This window comes from Geospiza fortis, unplaced genomic scaffold (genome assembly GCF_000277835.1).
Source record: "Geospiza fortis unplaced genomic scaffold, GeoFor_1.0 scaffold161, whole genome shotgun sequence".
Lineage (NCBI taxonomy): Eukaryota > Metazoa > Chordata > Aves > Passeriformes > Thraupidae > Geospiza > Geospiza fortis.
This window is the reverse complement of record NW_005054375.1, coordinates 1,792,128-1,811,177: the sequence shown is the minus strand read 5'-3', so window position 1 is coordinate 1,811,177 and position 19,050 is coordinate 1,792,128. Positions and strand designations below refer to the sequence as shown.

Here is a 19,050-nt window from a genome sequence, read left to right as displayed (position 1 = left end):
CCTACTTTTCTGGTAACTTCCAATAGTTCAAACATGGGAATTTCTGCTCTGTTTCATGAACTAGGCAAATAATTGGAAAGAAAGCATTAACACTTTTTGCCTTTTTTTTTAACCACAGCTTTACCAATAATCAGAATCCAAATTTTAAAAGTCTCATGTAACTACCAAGACTAGCACAAGCTCACAGAGAAATGACTGTCAGGTACTAAATCCTGCAATAAGATTTAAATGATGTCCCATCATTCCATATTTTTGATGAGCACTGCTTGATAAGCCCTTGCTCTTTCTAAAGGCTGCCAGTTAATACATATGAAAACAAAGAAGGAACTAACAGGAAAGGTAAAGGGAAATGGGTATTTTAATTTATTTTTTATTTTATTTTTTTAACTATTCCAGGTGCTGAAATAGGATTTTAAGGAGCAAATATTCCTAGTGGTTCAAATTAGCAAAAGTGAGTATCAAATTGCAAAGCAGATATCAACATATATAATTCAATCCTTCTCTCTGAAACCCTACCTGTATTTGATAAAAGGCATAGTCTGAAGCTAAAGATAACACAACCCAAACATCTCCTGCATTACATCATGTATAATTGCTGTAAGGAAAGCCAACAGAGAGTAAGCATAATGCTGATGTCTCTCAATCACTGATCAAGCTCTAAAATTTGGGGGATTTATTTCATCCAGCTTCGACACCACTCTCTTTCTACTACAAAGGGAGTCAGAACAAATTACCTTAGGCTGCATGCCTGACTTACAACCTTCCTTGCTAATGTTAAGAGATCAGGTATGCCCCAGCTTGTTAAACTACACCTACTTCTCCAGAGTCCCTTGTTCCAACCAGAATTCCTGATGCTGCCCACCAAGATCTCCTATATCCTTACAAAGTATTGCACCTGCAGCAGTAGATACAGTCCATCTTTCACAGAAAAATAAAGGTCTTAAATTCTTTCATCTGTCCCATAAGTGTATTTCGGGGCTGAAAATAGCATAAGCTGTTCATGCTTATCTTCTAAATTAAGCCAATGAATCCTGGCACAGGCCCAGTGAAAGGACATAACATGCAAGAGACCACACCACCTAATCTACACAGCAAAACCTGCATTTGAAGTACCCAACATTATCTTTTTAGCCCTGAAACCAAAACAGACTGGTAAGAACAAGCATCACTGGTGACGTATCTTCATTCTTCCAGTTTTCTTCCCTTCAAATGATGAGTTTCATCTGTTGGATCTTGCTGACCTTGGTGATAAATCTCAATGAGAATTACAGGAACTTCTAAACTGATGGTTATAAACCAACTTTGGTTTGAAGGGATCTCTGGACATCATTTAACCCAACCTCTGGCCCAAGACAGGGCTAGACCTGCCTGGTGCAAAGCTCTGGGAAGAGTCTGGCTTCTTCTAGACATTTCCCTTTAGGTTGTTGAAGATCACAGCTAATTCCATCCTCAAAAATTTTATCCAGAGTGAAGGAACCTAGCTTTCAGCATCTTCCTATATGTCAAAGTAGGATCATCACCATCCTGAAACCACTACCTGAAAAGAACAGGCCTAGGTAGGCTCAAATGAGTATTTATCCAAGAGGAAAAAAAACCAGATCATTTCATTGTGGATGGAACTAAAAGCTTCTAATAGAATTTGTGGTGAAAAAAGTCAGCTATCGCACAGTGGGCAAGATTCCCAGGAAATATATATATATGAACATTTCTGATAATGAGATCAAGGTGTCATATCTTTGAAGGACAGTATGAATATTTATTTCAGTCTCGTGGGAGACAGACACTTCAGTGAGACTGTTTTTCTATCCTCTTAGGAATAGTGCTTGAAAATGAAAATTATTTTTAACTCATGTTTGAAGTATCTTTTATTGTGAAAACTTCATTGCCACCTAGGTCTCCAAGCCCAGGGTTTCTAGAACAAGCCAACATTCAATTTAAGATAAATGCAGGATGCAAATGAGTGAGGCAATAAGATACTAAAGAACAACTTCTGCAGAAGTCTCAAAACCCCAAGGATTTTTGGACAAGCTACTCATGAACTAAGAAAATGCACACTGCAAAGACATGTAGTGCTATCAAATATACAGGCTGGAGAAAAACATTAAAGCATCAGTTAGCATTTGTATTCTTCTAACCTTAACAGGGGGCTTTGGAAAACAAATGTGTTTGAAGACAGAACCGAGGCAGTTTATCAGTGGTGGTGTGATGCTGCTCAAGCTCTCAACCTTCATGGTGAAGCACCTGTGCTCCTGTGTCTCCCTTTTAATAAGGCACCTCTACATGAGAACTATGAAGGATCTCCTTTAATCCCCACAATATTCTAGACAGGTTTAAAGAATTTCTTCTGAAGCTGAAGCATGGCAGACTTTGGAGGGTGCAGGATTCAAGTGCATTCCCCAATACTTTATTGAACACCTGGGAGTCTTTCCTGTTACTACTGGATAGGGTGAGACATTTCTACCACCCCTAATCTTGAGATGCCAGCTCTCTACCCAACACATACAGCTTCTAAAATGGGACATACTGTTACAGCTCAGATACAGAGAATGTTCCAGAGACCTTGCTCTTCCCAGTACTCTGGTTCTCAGTTTTACCACAGTTCTGGGTGAGGAAATCTTCTTGTTACCTGGTCAGCCAGGTTCAGATATGACACCAAAAAAAAAATCTGTGTCTTTTGTCATGATAGAAAAAAAACTACAAGACAGGAAACCATAAGAAAAAAAATCAACAGTACAAAAGAAAGAAAACAACAACTAAAGAAAACCTCCATGTGTTATCATATTAACAGTAAGCCCACAGTTTCACAGTCAGATATGAGCTGAAAAATGGCTGGTCATGCCTGACCCCTTACATCTCATACTGGGCCTGCCCCCACTTCCCAGCCTCCTCCCTTCCACCAGCTCTCAGAGCACACAGTGAGTCACTGAGCCATTGATCCAACTGAAATCAATTTGGTTTTCCTCTGGAGTTAGTTTTCAACTCGGATCACCAGGCTGATCCAACTCACCATGGCGCCATGCAATTGCTCTAACCCATTCACAGGAATCAGCAGTCAGGAAGTGAGAGGCACCACATCTCTTGTAATAGCACAATCTTAAAATAAGCAGTAAAAAAAAAAAAAAAAAAAAAGAATAAAAGATCTTTCTATTCATCTGACTTGCTGTACAATCAATCTGAATCTGATCAATCTTCCTAAACATTTCTTGGTAATATCCATTAAATAAAACCTTTCTGTCCAAAGGGGGAAAAAATACCAACATGCCATCCAAAATAAAATAAGAAATATGTATGTTTTTTCCCTTCTCACTAATTGCCTCCTCACCCAAAATATTCTGGCCATTCTTCTTAATTGAAATAAACATTTCCTCTCCTTGGAGATGATAAATTCTGTATTAGACCAGATGTCATCTCCTGCACTTGACTACCAATAATATTTCAACAAATGTAAAGATTATCCATAATTTTTCTACTAGTTGGTACTCAGTTCACAGTTCCAGACTGTATGCAGCCTCTCCTTGTCTATTCTAACTCGTTTTGGATATCAGCATGCAGAGTAACATACATTGCTTTTTCACAGGCTCACAGTTGCAGACACAGTGACAAATTTAACAACAGTGGCAAATTATTTAACCCCAACAGTTCCCATTCCAGGAAAATGCAGCAATTCAGCATGATTTCTCCCAAGATTTTGGGTTGCCATTTTCATATTTAAAAGCAATTAGAAACTCTTTGCCTCGCCTTTCACCATCAAGTTCCATGCCTTCCAAAATTGTTATACTGATGTTGTATTCCCTGTTTAAATATGGATGGCATGCTTATAACAAGACTCCTTTCCCTATGAGGAGGCTCCTTTCCCTCTTTTAGCAATTCTCTTTCTCCCATAGTACAACATGGAAGAAACCAGGAGCCTGTCAATTGCCCCATTCATGTGACAATCCTTGCAGACTGTATAACCAATGCTTTAGGTGCAATCAAGAGAAAGCAACTGATGATCATTTTCCCTGGATGAACAAGACTTTAGAAAAAAAAGAAATGCCTGGATTTCTTTACAGATCATAATTACAGTAGACGGCCATTAACCTGCTTACCTACCCTTAATTTTTTTTAAATGAGCTCATCTTTCTCCACTTCATTTTTCTCCTCCCTCATCCATTCTTCTCCCAGACTGCAGCAATAACATGCTTTTATTCTTTCCTTTTGACTGCCAGGGTCTTAAACTAATTATTAATTGAGAATGTATCTAAAGGATCTGAATGAGAAAGTTGGAATTAACCCAATTGCCTCTTTCCCCCTTTTATTTCGCATATTTGAACACCAGGTCTACCTGTCAGCCCTGCTGAAAACAGCAAATGTGTTGTTTTCCTTTCAAAGGCAAGTCTGCTTGGGCAAAAATATGCAACAGCAAAAAACAACACGGAAAAAAAAGCAAGTACCTGGAAAAGGCCTCAGCATTGAGTGAAAGCCATTAGCAAGCAAGCTGTCTACAGTGAAATTCTCTCAACAACTTTGCTGTTCTGTAGGAGAACCCTGCAGCAAACGGCATCCTGCATTTAGGAAACCAGACAACTGACACTTCATCAAAAGGCTTGTCCTTTAGAGAGGCTGGAACGGCATGACCCCACAGTGCCTGCTGGTGCAGAGCTGGCTGCTTGCACAGCTCAGACTCATCTTGTTTCCAGTTGTTAAATTACATTAAAGGACAGCTAAAAATATATTAAATATTTTCCTATTACTTTTCCATGTGAGCAACTGCTATAGTTACAACAAGAGTAATGTCCAGGCAAAGGTTTAGTAACATGGGGGGGTGGAGGGGAAAGTCCAGGAATCCCTCTAACAAATTCTTGATCAAGGGCTTGCAAATGTAGAATTTTTAATTTTTTTTCTAATTTTGCTGAACTGAGGCATTTCTCACAGTCAAAAAAGAAAAATAGTTACATTTGCCAAAATGGTCAAACAGATCTGAGCCACAGTTTTAACTCACTTCCACTGCAAATTTTTGCAGTTTTTTTCTTCCAAAACACGCCAGAACTTAGCAGTCTACCTGTGACACCTAAATTCTGACAAGCTCACATTGATATGCCCCTGTTAAAGATTACCCACAAATGAAAAACAAGGAAGACTCGATTGGAAAAGCCGATAATCAAGGTTTAAACACTTCGACAAAAATGAGTGTTAATTGATGAAGGATCTCCAGGTCTCTATCGCCATCTAGCGAACGCTGCCCGCCGCTATCACACTGTCCCCTCCAAGGCGCTCCCCGAACACACAGACAGGATAAACTCTGCTGGATCCAGCCTGCCCCTGGCCGGGGATGCAAGGCTTTGTTACATTTCTATTCCCCCCCCGAAGGAAAACAAAAATCAAGCACTGGCCCGGATCTCTCTACAGCTGACCGAAGAGAACTGAGCTTTTATGGATTATACTGTCACAGAGTCATAGAATGGTTTGGGTTGGAAGGGACCCCAAAGATCATCTACTTCTATGATCTGGCTTTTTAAAAATGGCTTTTCCACACCCTATTTAATACTTCTGCCATCAAAATGAAGTGAACATGCCAGGTTCTGCTAATACAGTTCAGAAGTTCACTAATATAGTCACACAAGTTTTTGTAATAGCCATGTGCAATTACAAGTATTTTTAGTCACCATAAGGAACCCCATGGCAGCTCCACTGCTTTTACTGCACCAGCATCTCCAATCCACAAAGAGAAGTTAAGAGCCCAGGAGAGGTGGTACTCAGCACTTTGCACCAGGTGCTTGAATCCTCCCACATCTTCAGGGGAAAGGTTGTCAGTCACACAGTTGAAAAGCATCCATTTACAGGACTCATCAAAACTCATTCTCACCTACATTAAAACTTGATGCTAGGATGAGCTTTAACAACTTCAACATGAAATACATATTTCCCACTTTCAATTATTCTGCTAAGACTTACGATTGAACTGTAATTGTGTTAGTGCAAATATTAAGTTCAGTTTTCATCCCACACAATATTTTTCCCACTTAGACTTCTACAAGCCTACCTGCATTTACTCAGGTGCCCTTGACAACAGTATAAAAAAAGGTATTAATTGCACATCAGAAAAGGCTATTTAAATTTAGACTATAAATTTTCCATAACAGTTACTTTTTAATTAACCTTTTCTCACAGAGAACCCAAACCTCCAGATACTTAACATTTACTTGTTTTATATTAGAACTGAGTGGTAAGAGGAAACCTATGAATACAAAGACTAATATAAAAATTTAAAGTAATGTTTTTCCAGATCAGATATTTCAACTTAAAACAAACAAACAAACAAAAACACCACATTAAAACCAGAAAACTAAGATGTCCTCGTGTCATCTTCTGAGGCAAAAACTCAAATGTGTGCAAAGGCTTGGCAGAAGCCAGCACAAGTCCAGCACCACCAGAATTTAAGAGGTAAGAAATCTTTTCCAACCAGAGATCAACTATGTAAGAGAAACCATCTCTAATTACTCCCTAGCACATTCTGTAGCACCTATTTAGGATTTCCCCATTTCACCATCACTCTGGAACATAACGCAGGAATACAGAATTTCACATAGTTATCTCATAACTGATACATTACAGACAAATGTGAATAAACTCCCTGTGCAAAAAACAAGTATCTCAACAGAGGCCAAAAGCTTAAGTATCCATAGAATAGCAGGTTTGTGGCAGGTGGTCCATATCACACATGGAGATCATTACAAAAAAAAAAAAAACAAAGCAAAAAAGTAGAATTCGTCGCTTTTAAAAGCTGCTTTGCATGCCAGCCTCATAGACAACATCAGGTTGAATCTTCCATCAACAAGCACAGTGTCTTATTAAAGGAAATACTAACTCTGAATTCACATGGCTGCATGGCACATTTGCAGTTACCAAACTGGGAAATTACTTCTGAGTTAAACAGATGTGTAAGGTTAAACAAAACTGCTTACATAAATTGGGAAGACAACAAATGTAGGATTCTCTCTAGAGAATTGTTTAGCTAGGAAGATAATTAAAAACAAAGATGTGTTACCAGAAATAAAACACCCCAATGCAACTGAGCTGGGAATTGTGATGTGGGTGTGCTCTCACATCACAGGGAGGATGAGCCTCTCAGCAGGGATGTGACCTCATCTATCTCTCTGATCAACAAAAGGTTGACCAGCCATCCTGACACAACTGTTCCTGCCACCTTTGCAGACTCCTGCTTGGAGGAACTAATATCAAACATCATTATGTTTTAAGACAATGAATGTATATCAGTGGTATGCTTTGGATCATTAAAGATTGTTTTTCTCACAGGGACAAAACTGATGTGGTCTGTATTGAGCCACCATCCTAACCAACAGCAAGAGTAGTTTGGCCTATAAAGTCAAGTGAAACTCTTACAATAAAATATGAGGCTAATGAGAAACTTTATTTTAAGGAACAAAGGGTTTCCAAAAATAAGCCCTGATACATAATCCATTGGCTCCACAATTAATTTGCCCTATCACAAACTTTAGGGTTTCAGGAAGTCATATCAGGGCACAGCAGAGTCTGGCTACAAGCAAGCTCATCCAAAGCTGAAGCATATCACTAAATCAAAGACTAGACCATCAAGCAGAACTAGAAATTCATGGAAAATTAATTGAATTTCATTCCTTGAAAATGAAAGAAACCCTGATTTTTTTTTTTTTTTTTTTTTGCTGTCACCACAATCTGGCCCATTGAAACCAAATAGTTTCACAACAAAGATAAACTTCAGAGTTCTGAAATCAAAAACAGGTTCAAGAGCAAAACCATTCTTGTATTCAGTGAAAAAAGCAGGTGGCTCAAATTCAGCCTTTTTACATGTGTGGATAACCTGTTTAATGACTTACCTCTCTCCCTTTATGTGTCACCAAAGCAGCCAAAGGCTTGGCATAGAATCTGCTGTAGGAAAATCCCAGGCAGCCATACATGCTGTTAGCAGTGAGTTTCAAAGCTTTCTGTCTGATATCATACTGAAAAGAAACACAACCAGAAAAATGATCCCACCACAGCCATCAAGGAACAGAACTTAATGCTCACAATTACATTCACAGCTTTTTTATACAGTCTGCAGCAGTGATGGGCTACAAATAAAGCACATTACAATCACTGCTCACTACTAATCATCTCTATTCTACAAGGCTGATCAGGGCACTTAAGGGGAGAGGGGGAAAAATCAACGGAGTCCTATAAAACACACCTGTAAATAGAGGTCAGGATTTAAATCTGGCTGTTTCATTAACTGCTTAACTTGGCGTCTTCTCTCCACCAGTTTCCTGATTTCTTTAGGCAAAATTCCCATTTCCAGAGATGGGTCTGGAAGCTCTGGAATTTCTTCCTCTTCTTCGACCTGTGAAATGATCACTGCTGCTTATCATTTTATTGCTTGAAGATTAGATTTTAATGCATTAAGTGAAAAGCTTGGTGGGGAAAAAGCCCCAAAATTCTACAGCTTGTGCCAATTCCTGCAGAGCACCCAAAGCACAGTTTAGAAAAAGCATGAGAGGGTTTTTTTGCAGTGTTTAACTCTATTACTTTGCCCCTGCTGGGGGACAGGGCCTAAGTTTGTTTCACTCTTGCAGAAGTACAAAGAAGGCATGGACCAGTAGCAGGAAGGTTTTTGGTTTTTATCAGAGTGTGTGTTATGTATTTATATATATATATATTTATATACATATATATACATGTATATATATACATGTCTATATATATGTATGTATATATATACATATATACATATATATATATAAATCCAGATAAATAAATAACACACACACATTCTCACTCTTAGGTATATATAGATAAATACAAAAATATAAAGTGAAGTACACACACAGGAATACTTTCTGTGCTGAAAAATCCATCCATTTTTTATCATCATGTAAGTACTTTTGGTGTTCAGACCTGTCAAAAGGAGCATGTGCTCTGTGGAACCGATACTTTGAATGACAAAACTGACAAAAGTAGAACAAAAAATCCACCCCAAGCAACTCTTGATTACAGCAAAACAACACAGCAGAAAGGACACACCTTCTTAGCATGACTAAAGAAACGGCAAAAATGGAAAGGTATTTCAAGCATAATGAAAGTGACAGAAATGTGCAAAGGAAGGGCAATACAGACACGATCAGGTTGGCAAGTTTAGTAAAGCAGTCTGAGGAGAACTGTAACAAGAAATTACACCAAAGCCTGATTAAACATCATACAGTGAGAGAAATCAAAATTAGCTGCTTCAGGTTGAAGAACACTTCAGAAAGCAGGGAAAATCCAAAGATAACTTGAAGGAACTTACTGCCAGAACTCCACATACTTGTCTCCTCATTTCTGCTACTGTGTTCATATTTCAGTTGCTACAGGACTAACTAATTCAAACCTGTGAGCTGATACCAGTTAAAAATAAAAGCCTCTGCTTTAACCTTTAGACCTGACCAGCTCAATGCTTCAGTTTACAACACAGTTCCACCAGCAAGTGTTTCAGCACAGCTGAGGAAATGAGAATCTCCAGCCATGGATAAGCCAGAGCTAACACAGCTGCTTATAAAACAATATATCCAACTGTACCTTCAGGAGGTTTTTCAGTTGTGTTTAACATAGCTTAAACACTATGAGTTTTCTTGAAGCTGGTGCCACAGCTCACAGTCACAACATCACCCTCCCAAGTCACACACTTAATTTTCCTGATGTCTACTAAGGTTTGAGCTCATAATCATATTCTTTTTTGTAGAAAGTATGAGACTACCTCCATCAGGTATATCTGCATAAATATACAAATAGCAACTTAATTTCAGGAAGCCTCTATCAAGCTAGGATGAAACTAGTAAAAGGGCTCAGAAATTGCTAGGGTGGATGCGTGGCTGAAAAGGGTTACAGAGGCTCAGCAAAAATCTTGTTTGATGAGGACACCAAGAATAGATGGAAGAGAGCTTACCAAGATCTTGTAAGAGTATCACAGAAAGGAAGGTAACAGACACAAAATATTCTAGAAAGTCCCAACCCACAAATTAACATATAGATCTTTAAACAACAATCACTTTTTATGTGTGAAAGGGGACCAAAAAAACAGTGAAAAAGAACAGTTTCTTAAGGAGCTGATTCACAGAGAGCACTCTGAAGTTAAGACAGTATAATTTAAGCCACAAGTTAAAGCACTCAAACCTCTGCCCTTTTCTGTGCTTCTGATGACAGTCTCTGCACTGTGGTGAAGCAGATGTTGAACTCCTGAATAATCGATGGGTACAAGCTGTTGAAGTCGAGAAGCAAAATAAACTTGTCATAAAAACCTAAAACAGAGTTTAAAACAGAAGTCATAATTACTCAAGTCTCCCAGAGGACTTCATACAACTCCACAATTAATATTTAAGTGACAGTAATACATTGTACCACATTTCCATGATCTAAATCCCTTCAAGCTGAGATGCAGCACTGCCCTTTACAGAAAGCTGTCAGAAGTGGAACGATCCAACCCCATTAACTCACCAGAGTTGAACAGATACCTTCTGTGTTACTATAGGACACTTGTACAGTTTTCCCCACACAGAGGAGAAACTGAAAGAAAACTTACGTGTCCATTAGACAATTATACATAAATGTACAGTCCTAATCCCTCAAAAGAAGCAATTCCACAATCAATGTTGGGAATTTTATTGTATGCAACAAGATTCCCCTCACAACCACGACACCAAACTCCCACATCCACAGAGTCCCCACTGCAATCTCTCTGTATCAATACAACCTACCTGTCTTTAACTTCATTGAAGAAAGAAAATTGCCACATCTTACCGACTTTGGGTTCCAAGACTAAGCCCCCAGCATATGCTGCTTTCTTTTTCCCTATCTTTGATTTATTCTGATCTTCAAAATCTTCATCTTCATCCACCTACATGTGGCATTTAAAAAAGTCATTATCTAGTCGCTAAGATTTCTGTAATGTTAGAGGAGTTATTTTTGGCAAGTCAAATACAAATTTGGGAGCCAGTGCAGAATTCCTTTTAAAATATATGCAAAATAGGGTGTTTTCATCATGATCCTTACTAAAGCTCTCTACATGTCAAAACAGCATTCAAACCAACTCTGACAGGAAAAAAAGCTGCTAACAAGAGATTACAAAGACTTGAAAGTATTGTTATCATTCAACATGGTACCAGAATGCCTTTTACAATGGGCTGTAAAAGTCTACACTATGAAAAAAATCAACTCATGACCCAGAAGTGGTATGATTGCCCAATTAAAATGTTGGTGTTGCAAACAGAATGGCTGGGCTTGAATAAAACAAATAAAAACATTACTACTGACCTAAAGAATATTCTGTTATTTGTTATGTTGTAATAAGAATTCTTCTCCCAGTTGTTAATTCTATTCTGAATAATTTAGAACTCCAGTGCTACTTTGATGCAACAATACAATCAACAGAAATCATTGCTTTCAAGTTTTCTGTTGAACTTATTTAAAACTAAAAAGCAATATATAGTGAAATACAAATACTTTCTCAAATTTTAATTTGTTCACTAGCAAACATCTAGATATTTCTATAATTATTATTTACAATGGTATTAGACAAAGGAATTTTTTTAATACCTTTGGATATTTCATCCATATAACAATTTTTTTTAAATACTGTTCATCAAAATAACTAAATGCAAATATTAAACAACACAGATTGTCTTCTTTACTGTTTCCCCACACAGACAAGTACTTAGCTTATTTTAATTTTAAACTAACAGAACAACTGAGTTTTTATATATCTGTGCTGCAATCGAAAAGCTGTTACACTGTCCCACTCTCATTATGGATTCCACACAAAACTAATGTTTCAATTAAGCATATGCTGTACCCTTAAGTTATATCTGAGTTATATTTGGGGTTCTTTGTGTTCCCACAGAACAGTAACATACAGAAGATGGAAGAACATTTTTTTCCTTTTTCTAAATAAAAATTTTTAGGAAGAGAAAAACTGGACCCACCGGCTTTGGTGGAGGCTTTTTGAAAACTTGTTTGTCTGGCACAATGTAATCCTTCTCGTGAAAGGCATGAAGCAGCAGGAACTCGTTACGTTCAGATCGTCCACCCATCATTGTCCTCGACTAAAGAGGGGGTGAAAAGAGAACTCAGAGCAAAGCACAGAGAACATTGACAGCAAAACTCAAATGTGATACTTTTAAGGAAATTTTACATTATTACTTGATTAGAACATTCAACTCTCCTCGTCACAGCAAAAAAATTTAACAGCATTGTACATTCTAAATTAGTGTTTAGAAATTAAACCCAGCAAATCAAACACAGAAAACATGGAACTGTTTGGAGGGGACAGTGGAGAGGGGTGGAAAGAAATAAAAATGTACCATGACATTCCCAGAGATGTTTGTTATCTGAAGAGCCAGTGGCAGAACATTCAGCTCACACATGATCTGGAGAATGAACCTGGCATCTGTCCAGGTGTTTTCCAGCATGAACAGTAAGCGAGGAGAGTCACTGGGGAAAGAAGGGGCATGGCTTAGCACAGTAAAATCCATCTCCCTTGTACTCTGTAGGCTTTAGACCTATGTGCTATATGGAATACATGGTATCTGTAACACATGACTGATGAATTTTATAGCAATCTCTTGTAATTGAAAAACCAGCCCAAAACTCAGGCTTGCATCTCCTGTTAGTGTGCCTACACCAATGTTCCCACAAATCAATTTGCCTCATGCATAATAAGCCACCACAAGCAGCTTGAAACATTATTTTATCATGTTAAGACAGTATTTAACTTTTCAAATCCCAGTATGCTAAGTCAGCATCCCCACAACAAACCAAGTAAGCAAATGTAAAATTTTATGTCAGGGAATCAGCTCCTCTGCTCTCCAGAGAAGGATTAAAATTCCCAATCAGCAACGCACCTGTACATATTTGGAATCTCCTCTGGTAGAATTGTTACCTTCTCTGTTTTCAAAATCTGATGGACCAGTTCAGACAAATGGTAACTTTTGCAACGAATTAGTTCTTTAGCAGAAATTTCCACATCACAGATCATTCGACCGCAGGCAGCATTCCTTTCAGCAAACCCTCCTCGGCCCTTCATCATTTTACACAAAGAGAGCAAACACAAATAAAATGAAACACACAAACACTAACAAAAAACATCTACCCACAGTGTATGTTTATAAGACTCAGTCAAGTCAGTTGGTCACTAAGTACTCGAAAACTCTATTAAATATCACTAATATAAGGACTTATAATTATGCCCCAAAGGAATCCATGGTACCTTTCACTGTATGTAGATATTAAAAAATAGATACTTAATTTTCACTACTGGTTATACCTTAACTCTTAAACTATCATGCTTTTTTTTTCCTTCAATCATCAGAATAGCCCCAACAAGAACCTGGATGTGGATTTTGTCTTTCTTCCACATTTTTTTGTAATAACCTCCTTCTATTTTTTGTAATAACAGCAGGATGAAAAAGTCACAGAACCACACAAAAATACCCAACTTAGCCTCCAGGAAGAACAGGAACAGGCAAGAACACAGCCATGTTCAGCACTTCAAGCTTCAGACATTGTCCTCTGAATAAATATGTAATAACTACAGAATTATTAGCTTAGCTGCTCTCTATGGGATGATTCACCCATCAATCCAAATTGCTTCTTCTCATTTTACAGTTACAGCAGACAAAGACAGTTACAGTAAAGACTATTGCAATTAATCTGTCATTACTATCATCTAGTTGAGATAAGTAAACTAAATTAGCCTAACTTGAACATCAGTTTATCCTATTACTGTAATAAAAGTCATATAAACACTCATAATTTCTGATCTGGGACCCACGAAATTCAGTATGACCAACAGTCAAAATACATCAGTGTCACGTTTACAATTCCTCGGAAAAACTAATTCATTTTTAATCACATGCAACATAAAGGGACCTAAAAGACTTAAGCAATCTTATTACCCCAAGCTTTGGCATATTAGACCTCCTCAGTCGACCTATCTTGGACCAGTGAGGGACTTTGCACAAATTAATTCTTTGAAGCAGCACTTCCAGATCAAATCCATAAATATTATGACCCTTGAAGCAGAAAAAATAACAAAAAAGGTTACAACAAATGCAAATTGAAAGACTTACTTTCACACACTCAGTATTCCTTTGCCCTTTGTGATTTTTTCCAACTAATTGATGGCATTATCTCTCTTGTAGAAAGCACTTTCTAAGAGAACGTTCATCAACAGAACTCATTAGTCTTAACACTAACAATGCTGTTCAGTAGAATACCAAAATCAGCTCTGCAACTGGCTCATTGCACACACAATACAGCTTCATGATTTGATACCAGAGATTAGGATTTAAAGGTTTCCAGAAAAATCCACAACACTCTTCATAGAGCATATAAGCTTAAACTAAGAGTAATTCCTTTCTTCTCCACCTGTAAAAGTCACAACAGTGGCATCAAAATACCGTTTTTTTTTTCCTTTGACAGTACAACAGGAACAGCTGTTAAGTCTGGGTAGGAACACCTTGCAAGCAGTATTTACATATCAAAGCACTCCAGCAATATTTTAAACAGTGCTAAATACATTTATGACACTGCTCTGTACCCTCAGCTGAAAGCAAAATGCTGCCCTGAGGAACATGAGCCAGCCACCAGGAACTGCAGGTCCACTCCAGCAGGTACCTCTGTGCAGTGCAAGACTGTGCTGTAGAAGCAGCTCCTTAAGATGGGAGCAGCATTTCAACAGCACTAATTAAACCAGGTGCAAATTGAACTGCACTAACACAGCTCTGCTATTTTCAGGATAGGAGCTCTCACACCCCTGCTCTTGGCATCTTCAATTTTAAGCCACTGGCTGCAGTGCTTCTTCTGATTCCTTGCCATAGGCACCAGGAAGCTTAGGTCATAGGGCAAACACTGGATAGCAGCTGCAGTGAGCTGAAAACATCAGGCACTGACTGCTCATTTCATCATATTCCCATCACTTAATTATTTGTATCTACCCACAGAAGTTAGGTAAATACATACAATCTAACACGTTGTATGTAACCAACCTCAGACTTAAAACCAAATTCAAATTGTCTTCAGAATTTTATTATGTGAAAATTAGTACTGCATATTAATTAAACATAACCAAAAAAAAAAAGAAAATGAGTAATTATAATAAACCCTCAGCTGCCAAAACAGTAGAAAGCATAAGAATGCTTATTGCAAAACTTCTCTCAGATCTCATGGATTTGTATAGATGGTTATTTTGATTTACAGCATAAACACAAATTATATGAGCATCCGAATTGCAACAGAATCTTAAGTATACCAAGAGTTCCCATTTTTCTAGAAAACCAGAGTTTTTTGTTGTGTTTTGTCTTTCTGAGTAAAGAAAAAAACCTCAAACTTGTTTCAGGTATTGTGAAAATACTGCCTATTTTAGCTATTATAGGAAATAATAGTATGTATAAAATGCTGTCAGGGAAAATTCCGTATAATCTTTGTATCAAAATATACCTGCTGTCTCATAAGCAAACTCAATTCATAAGGCAGTCTAAGACAAGCATTAAAAAGCCTCTAAGGGGACAAAAGAAAAAGAACAAAGCTGACCAACTGACAATATGCTTGAATTAAACTCTCAAAGTCTCAGAACTACTCACCACAACAACGTCTGGGTCAATTTTGTGAATCTTCGCGAGGAAAAATCCCAGCAGTGTTCTCTCTGTTGCAGCAATCTCTATTTTAGCATTCTAAAAGGAGCAAGAGAGCACCTGATTTCAATGACCCAATAAGTTTAAAATGGAAGCATCTCCTCTCCCCTACATGTTACAAGACAATAACAAAGCACCACAGAGTTCTGCTTTTCCTTCTGTAATTCAAGGATTTTTTTCCTCACTCCTATAGACATTGGAAAGCTTTTCTCAGAGGCTTTTTCCCATTCTGCTTTTGAATGCAGGTGTGATATTTTAAGAGCCTCATAAGAATCAAGCACACCAGGAAAATGTTCCATATGCATCTTTCACTCACAGACTTTAAGATCACACAGAAATAGAGGAAAAACAAAAATAAGTTACTTTATTATTCTGCCAGCTCTCCCACCACCCCTTAGAAAGGACATCTTCTAAATTTTGATAGACTTTACTCTCCAATAAAAGAAACAAATTCTCCCAGTTTCCTATGAGTACAGTCAGGTATAATGAAAATTAACCACAATTTTAGCCTCTTTGCAAAATCTTGCCAACTCTCCTGCCTAACACTGCTCTACTTTAAGAACACAATTAGCAGCAATACTGAATCACACAGAGCACAAACCACATTTTTACAAGCAACACAGAATACCTGGATTTAAGTTTGCAGAGTGGAAAACTAACTAAATAATCATTCCATTCCTTCAACTATTTCTCTTCACCACTTATCAAAAGCACCATAAAGTTCCTATTTTATAAGGTACTGCAATCAAAAGGGTATCAAAATGAAATTACCTTCTTTTTAATGGCTTCTTTGAAGTCGTAAGGAAAAATGCAATCACTCGGCTTGGAAACAGCTGCAAAAAGTGATATTTGTATTTACATACAAGTTCCTAACTGTTCCCTCCCCACAAGCACCCATTCACAACAAAGTGAGCTGAGAAAACTGACCTCTGATTCTGAAACAGCAGCTTTAGTGTATACTGTCTTTAAGATAACCAAGTAATTACTAAATTAGTAATTAAATTAACCAAGTAATTACTAAAATTCCAAATTACTAAAGCATTAACAAACCTGAATCAGTCATATTTGAGTTATCATTGGACATTAAAACTATGGGCCACAGCTCCTGAAGGGCTTCCTCTCACAAGCATTCAACACATCACTTCCAGCCAGTGTCTGAACCTCAAAGTTTAGGTGATATTACTGCAATGACACTGCTGCAAGATTTTTTACCCTAAGAAAATTTGTTTATAAATAATTCAGTTTAGAAGAGCTGAATAAAAAAATAATTAAAGTGACGGTAAATTAATTGTTTAAATCAATGGGCAGAGAAAACTGGAGTAAAACCAATAAAAATTACAGGAAACTGTATAGAGCAGGGTTACTTTGCATTATCTCAAATTAAGATTTTTTAACTTAAGTTTTCAATAAAAAGTCAGTAACCAGTGAAGTTACAAATGGGGAGAAAAGCCTGTCAGAGTTGAAATTTTGTCAGTTGTCTATTTGAGGCCATTTTTGCTGTAGTGACAGAAAGAAATAAAAATTTAAATAAATAAATGAATATTACCCCCCCCAACAACAACAAAAAAATTAAACATAACAAAAAAGGAAAAATCCATGGAGTTAATAATTTTTCTACTCAAACTGTTCCAAGTACATACCACAGAAGTGTGTTTGAAAAGGAGGCTGAGGTGGAGCCTTATCCAAAGGAAATTTCTGATGAACCAGAGCTGCAAGAGCCACAACCTATACCAAGGAGATATAGAACACACAATTTCATAAGCACAATTAAGCATGAGCACTATCCATACTCATTTCTTCCATTCTTTAAGAGTTCCTCATCTCTTTTCTCTTATTTCTCCAACAGATCTTTCTTATTTTAATTCCAACTACAAGTAGTTGAAAAGAAGTTATCAATTGATCTCAAGGAAATAAAATAGTACTTGCTCATAAATCATTATAAATTTGAGAGAAAAAATAATTAATTTTGAAAAGCTTCTACTTTTATCAGTTTTTCTTCTGAATCCGACCAGAGCCCACGATGTAAAGGATTCCCCATGGAGTGCAGAGGAGATGTGAGCAGGGCAGAGAAGCCTTGCCTCAGGAAGGGCTGCCCCTAAGCAAGCAGTCAACACTGCCAAGAAGCCAAGAGGTTTAGTGTTTGGAATCCAGAAGCTTTAATGATGCTTTTGACTGCTTGGCCTGGCTCCCCAGACACTGATCAGGAAAACCCAACAAAAAACAAAGCAGAAAGGTTTTAAAGCATCTTGGCAAGCTGAGTCCTGTTGGTACCATGTGTATGTCCTGTTACTTTGGCCAGAAACCACTTATTTTCCATACCTCCACCCAAAAAAAATTAATTCACCATGAGGAATAGTTCTGCTTGAAAAATTTGTCAACCTATTGGTCTTCAATTAATTAGCCAGAACCAACTCTCCTATCCTATTTGTGAATACTAAATCTCTTCTCCCATTAATGAGAGTTATGTTAAAAAAAAAAGTGCCTAAGTACACATTGTGGTCTGCAGTCCACAACTGAGAGTGGCCACCTACATCTCTCTTCCTTTCTGAGGAAAGATCTTACAGCAGAATAGCAGGTGCTCTAAGACCAAATTCTCATTTTAAAATAAGTTTTATTAGCAGAAAAGCCTGGTCATTTTACCTATAACCTATGATTAGCTGTAGCTTAGTTAATTAATTAATACTAATTCATTAACAGCTGTGCTGGGGCAGTCTCACTTATGAGACACAACAGACAAAACAGAAGGCTTGAAAACATACATAGGATCCACTGTCAAAGTAAACATTCTCACCAAGGAGGCCCCCTAAGCCAGAGTGAGACCCCAGCAAAAATTTCTTTGAAAAGCCCAGAGCAGAGAAACTTTTCAACAGTAAATATATTTAAAACATGTTTTATGAGGATCTTCCAAGCTTAGGAAACTTTTAGTATATGTCAAAGAACAAAATCAAACCAAAACGACTTGCCTCATTCTGGTGAGTCTTTGGGTTCTGAATGGTCTTCATGCTGAAGGACATGACCACCAGAGGAGGAGGAGGAGAAAGCTCTTTAACCACATTCACCAAGCCAGGCTTCATGGCCACAGCCTCCACTTTACACCAGCTGACTGGCTGATTTGAAGGCTCTGTGGAAACAACACAAACCACCTCCATTCTTCTGGAAACCACAGACAAGGCTTCTCTGATGGCATTGCTGCACAGAGCACATCCTTCAAATGTCTTGTCCTGGTGGGATAGTCCAAGACATACACTAATCCTGCCCAGTTTTTGGTAACTCCCTGGGCCCTGACTTCCTAGTCAACAGGAGCTCCTCAACACCAAATAAAAAAAGAAAATGTTTGGATCAAGGTCTGCATAACCCAAAAAATTCTTCAGGAAGC

The 19,050-nt window shown here is 37.7% G+C and overlaps 1 protein-coding gene and 1 non-coding gene across 2 annotated transcripts in view; both read right to left on the bottom strand.

Annotated features, from left to right (window-relative positions):
• POLA1 (DNA polymerase alpha 1, catalytic subunit) overlaps positions 1-19,050 on the bottom strand; it is a 182,393-nt gene that overhangs the window by 143,986 nt on the left and 19,357 nt on the right. The window contains 12 exon segments of the mRNA XM_031060204.1: positions 7,857-7,979; positions 8,207-8,356; positions 10,162-10,286; positions 10,786-10,882; positions 11,967-12,086; positions 12,345-12,474; positions 12,885-13,060; positions 13,938-14,054; positions 15,624-15,713; positions 16,446-16,507; positions 17,315-17,399; positions 18,638-18,795. Of these exon segments, the coding sequence (XP_030916064.1) occupies positions 7,857-7,979; positions 8,207-8,356; positions 10,162-10,286; positions 10,786-10,882; positions 11,967-12,086; positions 12,345-12,474; positions 12,885-13,060; positions 13,938-14,054; positions 15,624-15,713; positions 16,446-16,507; positions 17,315-17,399; positions 18,638-18,795 (1,433 nt within the window).
• On the bottom strand, positions 10,444-10,574 carry LOC115948323. Its single transcript, XR_004082153.1, has one exon.